Source organism: Haliaeetus leucocephalus, unplaced genomic scaffold (genome assembly GCF_000737465.1).
Source record: "Haliaeetus leucocephalus isolate CR32 unplaced genomic scaffold, Haliaeetus_leucocephalus-4.0 Scaffold162, whole genome shotgun sequence".
NCBI classification, from domain to species: domain Eukaryota; kingdom Metazoa; phylum Chordata; class Aves; order Accipitriformes; family Accipitridae; genus Haliaeetus; species Haliaeetus leucocephalus.
This window is the reverse complement of record NW_010972598.1, coordinates 5,360,709-5,374,205: the sequence shown is the minus strand read 5'-3', so window position 1 is coordinate 5,374,205 and position 13,497 is coordinate 5,360,709. Positions and strand designations below refer to the sequence as shown.

At 38.8% G+C, this 13,497-nt stretch overlaps 1 protein-coding gene across 1 annotated transcript in view; it reads right to left on the bottom strand.

Annotated features, from left to right (window-relative positions):
• TARBP1 (TAR (HIV-1) RNA binding protein 1) overlaps positions 1 to 13,345 on the bottom strand; it is a 38,821-nt gene extending 25,476 nt beyond the window's left edge. The window contains exons 1-12 of the mRNA XM_010562647.1: positions 13,269 to 13,345; positions 13,087 to 13,184; positions 12,143 to 12,212; positions 11,105 to 11,253; positions 9,331 to 9,383; positions 7,403 to 7,500; positions 6,007 to 6,142; positions 4,845 to 4,941; positions 3,888 to 3,977; positions 1,976 to 2,114; positions 919 to 1,015; positions 448 to 623 (exon numbers count right to left, since the gene is read on the bottom strand). Of these exons, the coding sequence (XP_010560949.1) occupies positions 448 to 623; positions 919 to 1,015; positions 1,976 to 2,114; positions 3,888 to 3,977; positions 4,845 to 4,941; positions 6,007 to 6,142; positions 7,403 to 7,500; positions 9,331 to 9,383; positions 11,105 to 11,253; positions 12,143 to 12,212; positions 13,087 to 13,110 (1,129 nt within the window). The 5' untranslated portion in view covers positions 13,111 to 13,184; positions 13,269 to 13,345. The remainder of the gene's footprint in view (positions 1 to 447; positions 624 to 918; positions 1,016 to 1,975; positions 2,115 to 3,887; positions 3,978 to 4,844; positions 4,942 to 6,006; positions 6,143 to 7,402; positions 7,501 to 9,330; positions 9,384 to 11,104; positions 11,254 to 12,142; positions 12,213 to 13,086; positions 13,185 to 13,268) is intronic.
• Between the last annotated feature and the right edge of the window lie 152 nt (positions 13,346 to 13,497).

The following is a 13,497-nucleotide window of genomic DNA, read 5'->3' as shown; positions in this document are numbered from 1 at the left end:
TATGTCCAGCAGGATCACTTTACGCACTCAGGAAGGCTCTGGCTGAACCTGTGGCAACTGGGCAGGGTTTCTGTACTAACTCCTTTCTGAAATGTCTAAATGATTTATGGAATCCATACATTGGCAAAGAATAGGCCTATAAATATTTGCAATATAGTCACAGTCTCCAAATTTTAACTGCCTGCTAATCTAATCCTAATGGATAACAATTACTTTCTCAGAAGGCTTCTACATTCTCAATTCCCAGTCCTCGGGACACCTCAGAAGAGCTCCTGTAGGACTGGACCCACAGCTCAATTTCATAACAGATATGCCAGATTGACAACTTTTATGTTTACCACTTCTAGGCTAGTATTAATTTGACAATATAGCCTTAAAACAGTAGTACCTTAGTTTTAGTTAGACTATAATTAATATAAGACACAGTATACTGAAGATATCACTAACCATCTTGCGTATTGGAACATTTTAACGAACAGGTCTGCAATAACTTCAAGAGAAGCTGTAGGCTTTTATCTGTTTTCAGTGTTGGTATGTAAGCATTACTGCCAAGTTTCATCAAGACATCCAGAAGAGGGTTCAAGAAAGTCTCTAGTTCAATCCATTCTATGTTGCTTTTTCCACTACACAAAAACAAAAATTAAAAAGAAAGTCTTCTTCTGAGTATCTGCCTTAAGCGCTGAAGTCACTTATGGAAATAAATAGGACACACATTTCCAAGTCACTTAAGTATCTTCAGAAATGTTACCCAGTATATTTGCAGCAACAGTTGGACAAGGTCTAAGGAATGATCAGGCTGACCAAAAGTCTACAGAGAAAAATGGACAGCTTCCTGACTTGATCAGGCTTCTACCAGATCCTTCAGGAGTGAGGGGGTTGAAAAAGAGAGAAATATAAAATAAGATATTTCATACTTACCTGTGTTTATTCCTCATCTGTTCCACGTCTGCAGCCAACAGAATCATTGTTGCGACAAGCTTAGCTTCAAACCAGTCAGGCATTAAGCAGTTTTCTCCTGCTTAAAGATATTTTAAGGTTTCCATAGTATTTGAAAAGTGGTATAACAACAATTAATGCTAACAAGAATATTACTACTAATTTTTTTTCATTCTTTTATACAGACAAACTAAACTCAAACAGAATTGCTTTTCCTCTACGCCTCTAAGAGGCTGATCCCATTGGTCTCTATGCTGAAATCAATTTTAGGCAATGTGTTATATATTATGTGGTAACTCCCAAAAGACTTTTCTATTGCTCTTAAAAATACATTAGTATATTCAAATGAAGTTAACCAAGAACATAATTCCACTGTGCTTCATCAGAAACATCAGCTGTCATTTTGACCAGCTGAACATTAACTAAAACTATTCTGTTGAAAGGATATTAGAAAAAAACCTAACTGAAGTTTCTCTTTTCATCGATCTTTTATGCAGGACTACATCATCATACTTATAAAATTGTTTCTTAAATAGTAGTACATCAGCTGGTTTTAGGGGTTTTTGACAGCTATGTTTTTGGCTCTGGGAATTTAGAAAGCAAAACACACTTAGGAGGTCCAGTTCAAGCAGCTGGACATGGTTGATTTTTTTTTCCTCTGTAGAGCTGCTTATAAGCTAAGATTCATATCAAACCAGGAAATTACAAACATCACTTTTTAGATGTGAAACACAGATGTTTGCCATGGAATTACAGATAATATAGCCCAAGGACTAAATGGACAAGCATCAGTGCAGCATTAAAATTGAGTATTAAGGCTTAACTTTCAATTAATACTGCAGGACTGTATTTTATGAAGGAAAACCAGAATCAGAAAATAAAGTTCAAACTTAAGAATCATGAATACCACAAATTGGATAGAATTGGAATAGGTACAATATAAAGAAACAAACAACTCTTCTAAAATCCAAAGGACAGTTGTAGTTTTTTGTTTGAATTATCTTCAAAATCTTTTTTTATTAATAAACATTTAACTTACTTTCAGATGCTGGTGTCTTAAGGTACTCTCCCACAAGACTGCGTACATATTGACATAATGATGTTGTCTCCAGATGTTCAAAATCAGAGGTTGTAGACTTTCTGAAGCATCTGTCATTCACTTGCAACCAACTGCAAAGCTAAATTAAAACCAGTATGTTACTACTTAAATACATGTCAGCTGTGTACTGACATTACCAACATAACAGCAGCACACTAAAGCACTGTTAAACACGAGCTGTTACATCAACAAATCCACACTGTGAAGGTGTTCACTGGAGCTACCTTGAGGTTTAGCAGACTATTCCCTTCTAACTAACACAGAAAAAGGTTCTTCCAGAGAGTAATTCAGAGCACCCACAAAAAGATCATTGGCACCAATATAACAAAAAACATAGCTCTTAAAAATAAGCAAGACTGGTAAAAATTTCCTTATCGCAAAAGAGCTTCCCACAGTCAAGTGTTATCTAGCAAGACCCACTTTGGTTTGGGGTGGTTTTTTTTTTAATTTTTATGCCAAAAATCAGTGGAATAAGATGAAATGTGTAGTATACTTACAAGAAGACACCATGCAAAAAATAATTTTATCATTATATTGCTCTACAACTAACCAAAAGTTATGGCTACGTATTCAGCTGGCTCCAGTATATCCTATATACAAAATTATTTCTTCTTTGAATTTTTTTTTCACAGCATTTTGCATCTTGCAAAGACATAAAACATATATCCTGTGGAAATTTAAAATTTATGATCTCACTGTACATGGTAGGCACATTTTTCCCTTTGAGATTACCCTGTTATTTCTGTCAGTGCTGGGTTCCTCCAAGCAACATGCAAATCAGAGGCAGCTCTTACACAATTTTTTTGGCCTGTATACTGGCCCATTCAGAGTCTCAGGATCCACATTATCTCGGACAGTAATTTCAAAACTAAAAGAAAGGGAAAACATGCACCATACTAGCAGACTACCCCTCTAAAGATAGAATAAACTTACAAAATAGCATTCTTTTCCATCAAATGAAATTTTACAACAGATAGTTGAGGGGAGATTAGGGGGAAGTAGCCATTAAGAGAATATATATAATATACAGAAATTAACTGCCTGTAGAATCCGATGAGCAAGAGCAGCTCCAGCTGAGGATGTTACATCCACCTGGTATCCTTAATAAAAGAAGAGACAAAAGCCCAAGTCGTGGCTCTGTGGATTCCATAAGGTGCCCTGCTTTGCACTCTCTCCATGAAGTTACCAACCAGGTAGAGGAGTGAGCGTGGATCCCTGATGGGATAGATTACAGATACCAGTACAGGGTTACCAATAGCAATTTTAGTTCCTACCATCATGGCAAAGGATGCAGAAGACTAGGACTCTGATGAACACATAGAAGTCTCTTAAAGGACCAGTATTCAGGGACCAAAAGTCCAAGTAAGACCTGATTCTGATTTGCATTTCAATATGGTTACACCCAACAGCTGCAATATCGAGATGAACTCTAGGAAACGCAATGAACTGGGGCATATGAGCTCTAAAGGAGTTCAAAGAAACCTCAGCCTCGAGAAAGAGCTGCTTTTTCTGCAGAACTGAGGATTTCTGCTGAAGAAAGAAAAAGTCCTATTTTTCTCTTCACCCACCTTACCTTACCTTCAACCACCTTAGAATTCTTCCACTATGAATCTGCTTAATTTGTTTAGGGTTAACACTAACACCTCCATAGCATTAAAAAAATTAATAATAAAAAAAAATCACAGCTTTCAAGTGAAACATAAATCCCTCAGGACTCCACATCCAGAAATTGCAGAATGTACCAATGCAAAAGTAGCTAACTATTTAAATATTAAATTAGCAATAATAAAACATGCATTTGTATAGGTATTAAAAAATGTCTGATGAACATAAAACCAGCTTCAGTTCTCACCTCCATCCATAACATAGTATCTCTCCTTAGGGATTCCTCTGGTCTAAGGGACAAAAGAAAGCTTGAAACTTCTGGGAGGGACACTTTCTCCTGAAGAAATTAATCAAGATACAATAGTTGCCAACGTAATATACAACAGATAACATCTATATAACAACTCAAGAAGTTTGCTGTCATCTGGCAAAAGTTTCAGAAAAAGAAACTGACTTTTTCCTTTCCATGACACAGACTCATTTTTGCCTCGTTAGGACCAACTTAACTTTACCAAGGAACACAATTTAATCTTCCCAAGTATTAAAATCTATCTGAAAGTTAAGGAATGACTGGAAGAATAGTGCTACTCACAGGTGACACCTTTTAAATGAATGCACATAAGTAAGAGACACTGGTAAGTACTATTTCTGTATTTCCAAAAGGAAATTCTGCTCAGACAAGTTTATGGCCATAACACACAACACAGAAGATTGTCTGCTCATCTAGAAAGCAAGCATGTCATAAGACAACCAAAACATGAATACTTTAACTACTGAATAATTAAGGTCTTGCTATTTCAACATTAACGGTAGTTTTATCATTCTGGTATCATGAATACTTTTATTCTCTTTGGTGTTTCAGGAAGGTCCATTTAGTTTCTGTCTGTTAAAACCTGAGTTTATACAGTGGATATACTAATATAATACTATTCCATAGCTACTGCATGAAAACCCTACAAGAAAACATCAACTAATAAAAGGTCATGAAAAAAATACATCTTACGAAAACCAAAGTTAACAGAAGCATACCCATACTTACACATAGCATAATTTTTAAGTAGTCACTAAAAGAAATGGCAAATCCAGCAAAATCGCTTGTTCCCTGTTGTACTTAGCAATTTTTTGACCACTGTTTACCCTGTAAAAGTGCTTAGTGTATTTCTATTACACCAGGAAGAAAAAAAAAAAACAAAACCAAACTCACCACATCTGTCAAACGCATAGCTGTTTGAAGAAGATAGCACTGAGCAGCTCCACGCAACAAAATCTGATGTGTAATCATAGTACACTGGAGGACATCTCTGGAAAGAGGAAATATATGCACTGAAGAAAACACACACTTAGGAAGTTTAAACATTAATAATTAGCAAATACATGAAAATCATTTTCAATATATGAGATTGTATTTAACAAACATATTCTAGTAAGTATAACACCATCATTGCCTGATCAGACAGCAAACAATCCAGAACCAAGACCACTGCTACAGGTACTTTCAAAAAATGATATTAAAACTTGAATAAGCATATACCTGACAAAACAAAAAGCGTGGGAAGAGGGGCCAAAACAAAACCAAAACTAAAGGAACAATCCCCATGATCACATCAGTTCAAACGGATAATTTAATATTTACATATCTATCTGGAAGAAATACAGAAATAAAATGTTTGCCATCAAATTCTCACTCTAGCACAAAACTGAAAGAAACCTTCAGTCATCTTTTATCAGCAGAGGTATGTCTGACTTTTTTTTTTTTTGCCTTTTTTTGGTAAACTACTTTTATCCAATATTCCTTCAACCTCCAGTAAAGATTTTCCTTCAAAGCTCAAATTTTATTAAACTGGAATAACGACTGCATATTAAACTGGAATAATTTTTAGTGGCTCTATGAAGTGAAAGCAGAAACTTAGGAAGCATCAGTGTGATTAAGGACAATACGCATGCCAAGAACTTTTATCTAGCCTTTTATTTATATGTCTTTCAGTTTTCAATTTTATGGGCTGTCCCCTGATACAGCCTCAACTGCCATTAAACAAGGTTTTAATGTAATTAGAAGAAAAGAAGTTGTTTGATATATCAGTGAGGAAGTATGGAAGACCAGGGAAAAACAATGCCAAAAAAGAAGCAATGACAAAGGTCTGAGATGCAAAATAGTCGGTTTTTAAGTCACACAGAGATATAAATACATTGGTTCTTAAATTGCTTTCCTCTGTTAATTAGGACATAAAGGAGACAGAACCTTCCATTCCCATGCACAACTACCACATCCTCCCAGATGTAACCACCATGAATTAAATCCTGGCTCTCCAGATGTTCAGCACATTTCTTTATAAGTCTGTAAGAACACAATGCATTGTACATTTTACCTTAAAGCATGAAGTCCTTCAGTGCCCAGTACTTTACACGCTGGGATATATGCCAGAGCCATAGAAAGAAACAAAATGGGAACAGCGCACCAATGCCTACTTGTCATCTTCCGAATAAATTTTAACAGGAAACTACCTTAAGATAATAGTAAACAAAACAAACAATCCAAAGTGATTTCTTGTTGTCCAATGCATTTAAATGACACAGACCCCAGCAGGAGAGTTATGATCATTACTGAAGTTAAATGAAAGACAACAGAATAATTTCCTGATTATTTCAATGAAAAAAGTGCATTCCAAAAGAAGTCTGTCAGTGAGGTAGCATGACAAGGAGACAACCAGAAATAAACCTAATTTTGGCTTTGGTGATCTGCATTATTCACCATATTCAGTAATGTAATTTTAACTCTGACTGTTTTGAGTACTAGACAATGCCTTTTTTAAGCTGCTAGTCAGTCCATGATGGCAGACCAAAGTACACGGCAACTCAACTAGTTTAATGGATGCTGGCATTGCCAAAGCAAGCCCCAACAAGCGACCACAGCTACAGTTTCTAGAAACAGGTCACCAAGTCTCAGGGTTGCTAATCACAGACCCTCCATGTTGTGATAAAAATGTATCTGCCTTGGGACAGGGCAGAGAAATAGGACATATATGGCATTACAAACATGCAAGGTGTTTCCTACCAGAATATGTACCTGTAGATACAGGATACTGAACGGAGCTGGTTCTACTCTTATTTAATCCAATTAGACCAGATATTAAATTCTGGTCTGTGAAAGGTTGCCCCTTCTTTTCAGCCTGCACTAACACCAAAATTTGGAACAAGCTCAGAAATCTTCCTCCATCCAAGCTCACAGTAAAAGAATCCTTAATTCAGCTTCTGCTTCAGCACTTGGACCAGCTCTTTTGAATGCCTAATTACACAGGTTGTGACTAAAGTAGTCAGGCAGATAGGTTAAAAAAAAAAACAAACCAAAAACAAACCCGAACCAAAAAAACCACACCAAGACTCCTCAAAACAAATAAACAAAAAGAATAGTTCTAAAGATTTTGCTCAGCAGTCTTATCTATGCTGACAAATAAAGAAAAAAAGAATCTGCAAATACTGTTCACCTTCAGAACTTAGGAGTTTATTTTCTTAATAAAAAAAATAAGTCTGCTTCAGTTTGCCCCTAAAACAATTTTGTAGCTTAATACTGCAGCATCCCTCAAAGCCTCTGAAGAACCCTCTCTTCTCTGGAAACTCCACTGCCACAAGTAGAACCACTCTTTTTTTCTCGGAAGTAACGTAGAAAAATAGTGGCAAATTTTTACATGAGATACAGAAAAGGGGTCCATAGTTTTTATTTGGTTTCTGTATTTAAAAAAAGGTAATGGTGGAATTGAAACATACCTTTTTCTTCCTCTGGAAGAAGCATGATATAAGTAGCCAAAAACTTCTGTAGCCTCATTCCCAAAGGAGGACAGGCTCCCATTAACTGACCTGGTGTCCTGTTGGGTTTTAAAACATCAAATACACAATGGATACATTAACAGCTACAAGTAGGATTGCCCTAAACTAAAACAAAGTGCAATTCAGTGGTTAATTCACTGCAGACTGCTCCAACAGGCCACAGAGATGGAGTGCATCAGCTTGCATCCTCCACTTACCCCAGTATTCCAACAGCACCCAGCAAAAACACAGAAGACATGGACAGTCACAACAGCATGACTCTACCTGGCCACCTACAAGGACATGGTGGCAGCATACTCCGGCATTCAAGCGCAGCCTCAATTCAAGTTACTCAGGGGTGAGAGCATCTTACATCGAGCCCACAGTAAGAAACAGCACTGTCAGTTCAACCCTGTGCCCGCATCCACAGAATGACACAGGCCTCTGGGAGCAGGCTGCCAAGGCCCATGGGACAAGATCAGTGGTATGCAGTGGGGATGCAACCAGTCTGATCTGGAGAACAGTGAAGAAAAATCACCTACACAAGTGTGCTAGAGAGCAAGGATTTCTCCCTAGAACAGGTTATAAACTCAGGATAAACAAAACCACTGACCAGCACAGAAGCTTTTAAAAGTAGAGATGCAAGAAACACTCCACAAGACCAAGAGAGACAACCAGAAGTCTCAGGATCCTGGCTATCAAGGATTAGCATCAGACAGTCAAGAGATTTTACAGTTTTCTCTCACACAGCTTGACGTTAACCTAACAACTTTGTATATTCTTGGTATACTCACACATGAGCCTCCTCTACACGTGCCAACACATGTCACTAGAAATACAGAAGCTAAGAGAGAAAATTATGAAGCATTGATCCAACACAGCTCTAACACACACACTGAAACACGCAGCACTTGCTTCAGACTTCCTGTCCATGTATGCCCACGGAAAGCATATCGCAGCCAGCTAATTGAGATGAGAAATGCTAACTGCTGCCAGAGCCCAAAGACGTCACATTTGTCCTGACATGTTTTAGCTGAAACAACCTATTTTGACTACACTTTACCCAGAATCACCCAATCCAAACTGCTCACCAGTTTAATAAGCAACAATCACAGTCTGTGCTGCCCCCCACTGAAAAAAGAACATCAAGAGACAGTATCAACTTTCCTAGCTGCCTAGCAAGGTCAGCCAGTCAACGCTCCTCCAACATCATTCTGAACTGAGTTTCAGATTGCTAGCTGAATCACCCAAGCCACTGCATCTGGCATAATGCCGAGCGTATGAAGCGCATTCAGCACTTTATTCCCTGTTCTCAGTACTCTCCATGCAAGTATCGCAAAGGACTGAATGCCATCAGTACACTGAATGTATAGCAACTTACAACTCCTCAAACTTTTGTGTGTCCTTTACGTATCTACACCAAGGGAGGCTACTGTCATCTGTTGACTGCAAATAGTCTCCTGCAAAAAAGTATTAATTTCCCAAAAGATAACCAGGCACTGTCAAAAACCCACTTCAATCAGTTACGAATTGGCAACAATCAGAGCAGCCCCTTCTTTCTGTGTGGCAAGAAAATGAGGAGGTAAAAAAATACTTCGCTAAGTTGTTCATTTATCATATTTCCAAATCAGTATTTTAACACAAGATGTAAAATAGGACCTTGAGGCATCCCTATGCTGCTGTTACTAGGATAAAACTGAACCTGCTTCATCTTGCTCACAGCCACCCAACTTTCCTGAAAAACTCACTACCTCTCAGTGAGTTTAGCAGCACCATTTGTTTATTAATATGTTTTCCTTTATCTAAGATTTTACCCACATACTCAAACCAGTATTATAAGTATACGTATACATAATCAATACATTTTAAAAAATAAATAAAAGGCTTACCTGCTATAGAGGGAACTTTCTGAGAGGGCATCCATTAATGGTCCAATAACAAACTGATAAAAGGAAACAATAACAATGGCTAAATGTACACTTGCAAGGCACTATTACATAGAGGCTAATTAGACTTATTTCACCAGACTTTAAAAGAATAGAGTCAGAAATTAGAGAATACTCTTACTAGTAGTAAATAGTAGGAGCAAAATGAGGAGCAAACTAAAAAGAAGAGGGAAAAGGACAATAAACAAGCGAAGCAATTTTTTCACTAGTTACATTTCACATTTTCACAGCATTGTGAAAGGTGCAGGCAAGTAAGAAATCCTTTCGGGAAACAGATGGAGAAAAGATATTGAAACATGAAATAAAAGAAAGACTTGGGCCAACAGAAGTAGAAAGATTTAGGGTATGTTTTAAGTTTGACTGGATTTCAAGTTGGTCATCAAGAAGCTGGCTTTATTTGTATAAATCAGAAACGTTAACCTCTGAGGGCAACGCTCCTTCTACGAAGGAGAGAAGAAATAATAGCGTCATATAGATCATTCCTTACTACAGCGTAGGCTGGTTGGCGAGTCAACCTACATATGAATCTAACAAAAAAAAAAATTAAGAACTTTAAACTTACAATATTTCTTCCCACATATGGAATGTTTTAAAGTGTAGTTTTTAATGGGATACAGTAATATACTGATTATACTACAGAGACATTCACCTCCTCACAGGTTTACCTAGCAATGGATCTTCAAAATCCATCCTTGAGTAGGAGACAATATGCACAGACTTGAAGTCTTTTGACCAGGTTTATCCAAGACACTGTTCAATCAATTAAATAATAATTTTGGAGAGGTTCAGGGGGCTCTGAAAATCTGAAGCATCAATCACCCCAGAGAATTTCACCTCTGGTAACTAATCTCAATAAACTGGGAGCCAACTTTAACTAGAAAGCATTAGTTTGTGCCCTGGTTTTGTCTGGGATATGAGTTGATTTTCTTTCTAGTAGCTGCTATAGTGTTATGTCCTGGGATCAGTATAAGAACAATGTTGATAACACACCAATGTTTTCAGTTGTTGCCAAGTAGTTTACACTAAGTCAAGGATTTTTCAGCTCCTCATACCCAGCCAGCAAGAAGGCTGGAGGGGCACAAGAAGTTGGGAGGGGACACAGCCAGGACAGCTGACCCAAACTGGCCAAAGGGATATTCCATACCATGTGATGTCACATCCAGTATATAAACTGGGGGGAGTGGGGCTGGGAAGGATCACTGCTCGGGAACTAACCGGGCATCGGTCAGCGAGTGGTGAGGAACTGCACTGTGCATCACTTGTTTTGTATATTCCAAGCCTTTTATTATTATCATTGCCATTTTATTATTGTTATTATTACCATTTTCTTCTTCTCTGTTCTATTAAACTGTTCTTATCCCAATCCATGAATTTTACTTTTTTTTTTTTCCCCCAATTCTCTCCCGTATCCCACTGGGTGGGGGGGAGTGAGTGAGCGGCTGCATGGTGCTTAGTCGCCAGCTGGGGTTAAGCCACGACAGTTTGAAGTATGGGAATGAATGACTGCACTCAAAAACACATTCCCTCTAGCCTGGCCATTTTTCAAGTAATTATATATTTGATGCCACTTACAAATGTTGCTATCACTTGCACAGCTAAGTAAGAGGGTATTTTTACAGAACGTGCCTAATTCCAGCACTACTGAGGCAATTAGTGTTAAGATATATTACAAATTAGAACATCTGTTTGTTCTGGCAAGTAACAGTAACATCCTTACCTCCGAAAAACCAAGTGAATTTGGAAGATGCTTTGTTTCATAAAGCTCCAGAAAATGAAGAATGCCTTCCTTTGTCAATGTTTTATTCTCGCTCCCAAACATTCGTTTATAAATGCACATGTGCCATGATGGGTGAAACAACCAACAACCTGTTACAAAAGCAAATTCTTCTAAACTGACACAGAACTGACAAGTGACACATTAACATATTAATACACAACATACTGACATTCTGGACAACATCATAGTCAATTCACAGGATATTTCAAAAAGATGACTGTACATATTAGAATTATAAAAATACCCTGCTAAATCTCAAATACAAAAAAAACCCCTAACATGGCTTTCAAATATTACCCTCTAAATTTTAGTAGTTACAAATTAAAATGACCAACAAGTGGAAAAACCACATCCTTCTTCCTGCAACTGTCCTCATACTAACATTGTATTCACCTGCAACACTTTCACATTGTCTTCCCCCTTTACAAATCTCTTAACATCTTGCACTATCTAATTAGATGTGCTTCATTTTGCCCTGCAGTTTATGACATTACATCCTTCAACATGCTGTCTCAGCACTCATTTTATTTCTTCTCCCCCCACTTCCAATGAGTTGGGTTTTATTCTCCCTTTTACAGAGTTGTGCAGGTGACTTGGCTTATATGACCCCACTCCAAGAATCTCTGGCTTTATTTTATTTTCACCTTAGCTGAAGTAAAGCAAAACGTAGTGGAAAAGCACCATTTAGTTGGGTTTGCTGACAGAAAAAAATATTTCAAGATAACACAGTAAGCAATAAGCATATGCTAGGATTTCTTCTTCTCAGAGCAGAGCGGCACTGCCTGTGCATGTTTGCCAAGCAACCTATGCATACAGCAGACCCACAAAAACTGGAATAGCCATCCAGAAAACAGCTAATTTGAGAAACAAAACATAACAAAAAGCTGCTACTAAAATGGGGGTGGGTGGGTGGGGTGGTGATGGGGTGACTTAATTGCATAATATTTAGGAGATGTTTCAGAAAAAGTTACGTCTTACCTTTTTCCCCTGATATAGCATGCTCATATAAACTGTTTAGTTTTGGTAGTACTGGCTTTATGACATGGATCTGAAATGCAAATCAGATGTAAGTAGTTAGTTTATATCTCAAACCTAGGGACCAGCACTTAATCATGGGCTAGAATTTACTATCAATAGCATTAATATAATAATTGACAATGCAACTGCATTTAAATAAACCTGCAACATCTGTGCATCTGATGCCGGCACTTGGTATGCAACACTCAAATCGTAGTTTAGCACTGAAGAAAAACTGTTACTTCCACGCTGCTGTATCACAAGAAAAATACTTTGTAATAACCAACCACTCTATTCATCAAAAATATAATAAAACCAGCACAAATCTCTGAAATTAAACATTTTGGTAAATACTTTTCCTCTCAGTTGGAAGACAATTATGTCCAAACGAAATAAAGAGGTAGTCACAGCTAACAGTTAACATCACAATACCACACCATTACGGAAGCCTGGAGTCAAGAGGAATCTTTCTGCCAAGTACACTGGACAGCGAGTCAAAGTCGGTAATTTTCATCCAAGGCCACAGGTGCTTTACCATACAGATGTAGTCCCCTCTACTGAAAACAGGGTGTGAAGTTGCTGTAGCCTGATACTCACTAAGAAACAGGGTACCTGTGGCCTTGCCATAAGCTGCAACCCAGGTTCTTCCTTCTTAGTTCAACCCCCTGCTTTAACCAGAACGATTTCAAAGACAGAGTTCTGAATTTATTCCAAATCAGCTACCCGTGCTAGGTTTCGAGTCTTTAAAATCCGAAATAAACACACTCCTGTTAACGCTTACTTGGATACCCTCCGCCACCAAAGGTGGAAACCTTTTACCCCGTAACAGCATTTGCGGCCCACGTGCCAGAAGCAAGGCATCGCCTACAAACCACGGCGGGCGCAGATTCCTACGGCGCTCCTACCTGGTTTCCTTCCAGAGTTTCCATGATCAGAATGTAAGTTTCCCAGAACTGCGTAAGTTTCTCGTTCTTCTCAGCAGACCACCAAAACAGGCTCGACTCTAACAACAACAAAAGAGAAGAAAACCGCTTTTCTCCCCCGCCGTTCAGAGCCCGGGTGGAGACCCCCCCCCTCCCCGCCGTACCGTCTCGGCCGTCCGCGGGGCAGCGCAGCTCGGCCCGCTGCCCGCCGCTGAGGTCCAGGGCTCTCTTCAGCAGGTAGCGGGCCCGCTTCCGACACAGCCCGTCCCGCTCCGTCAGACCCTCCTGCACCAGCCGCCAGAACCGCGGGCACAGCCGCGCGTCCGGCCCCGACCCCGGCGGGCCCCGCGGCAACACCGCGTCGGACAGGGCGCTCAGCGCCAGCAGCGCCCG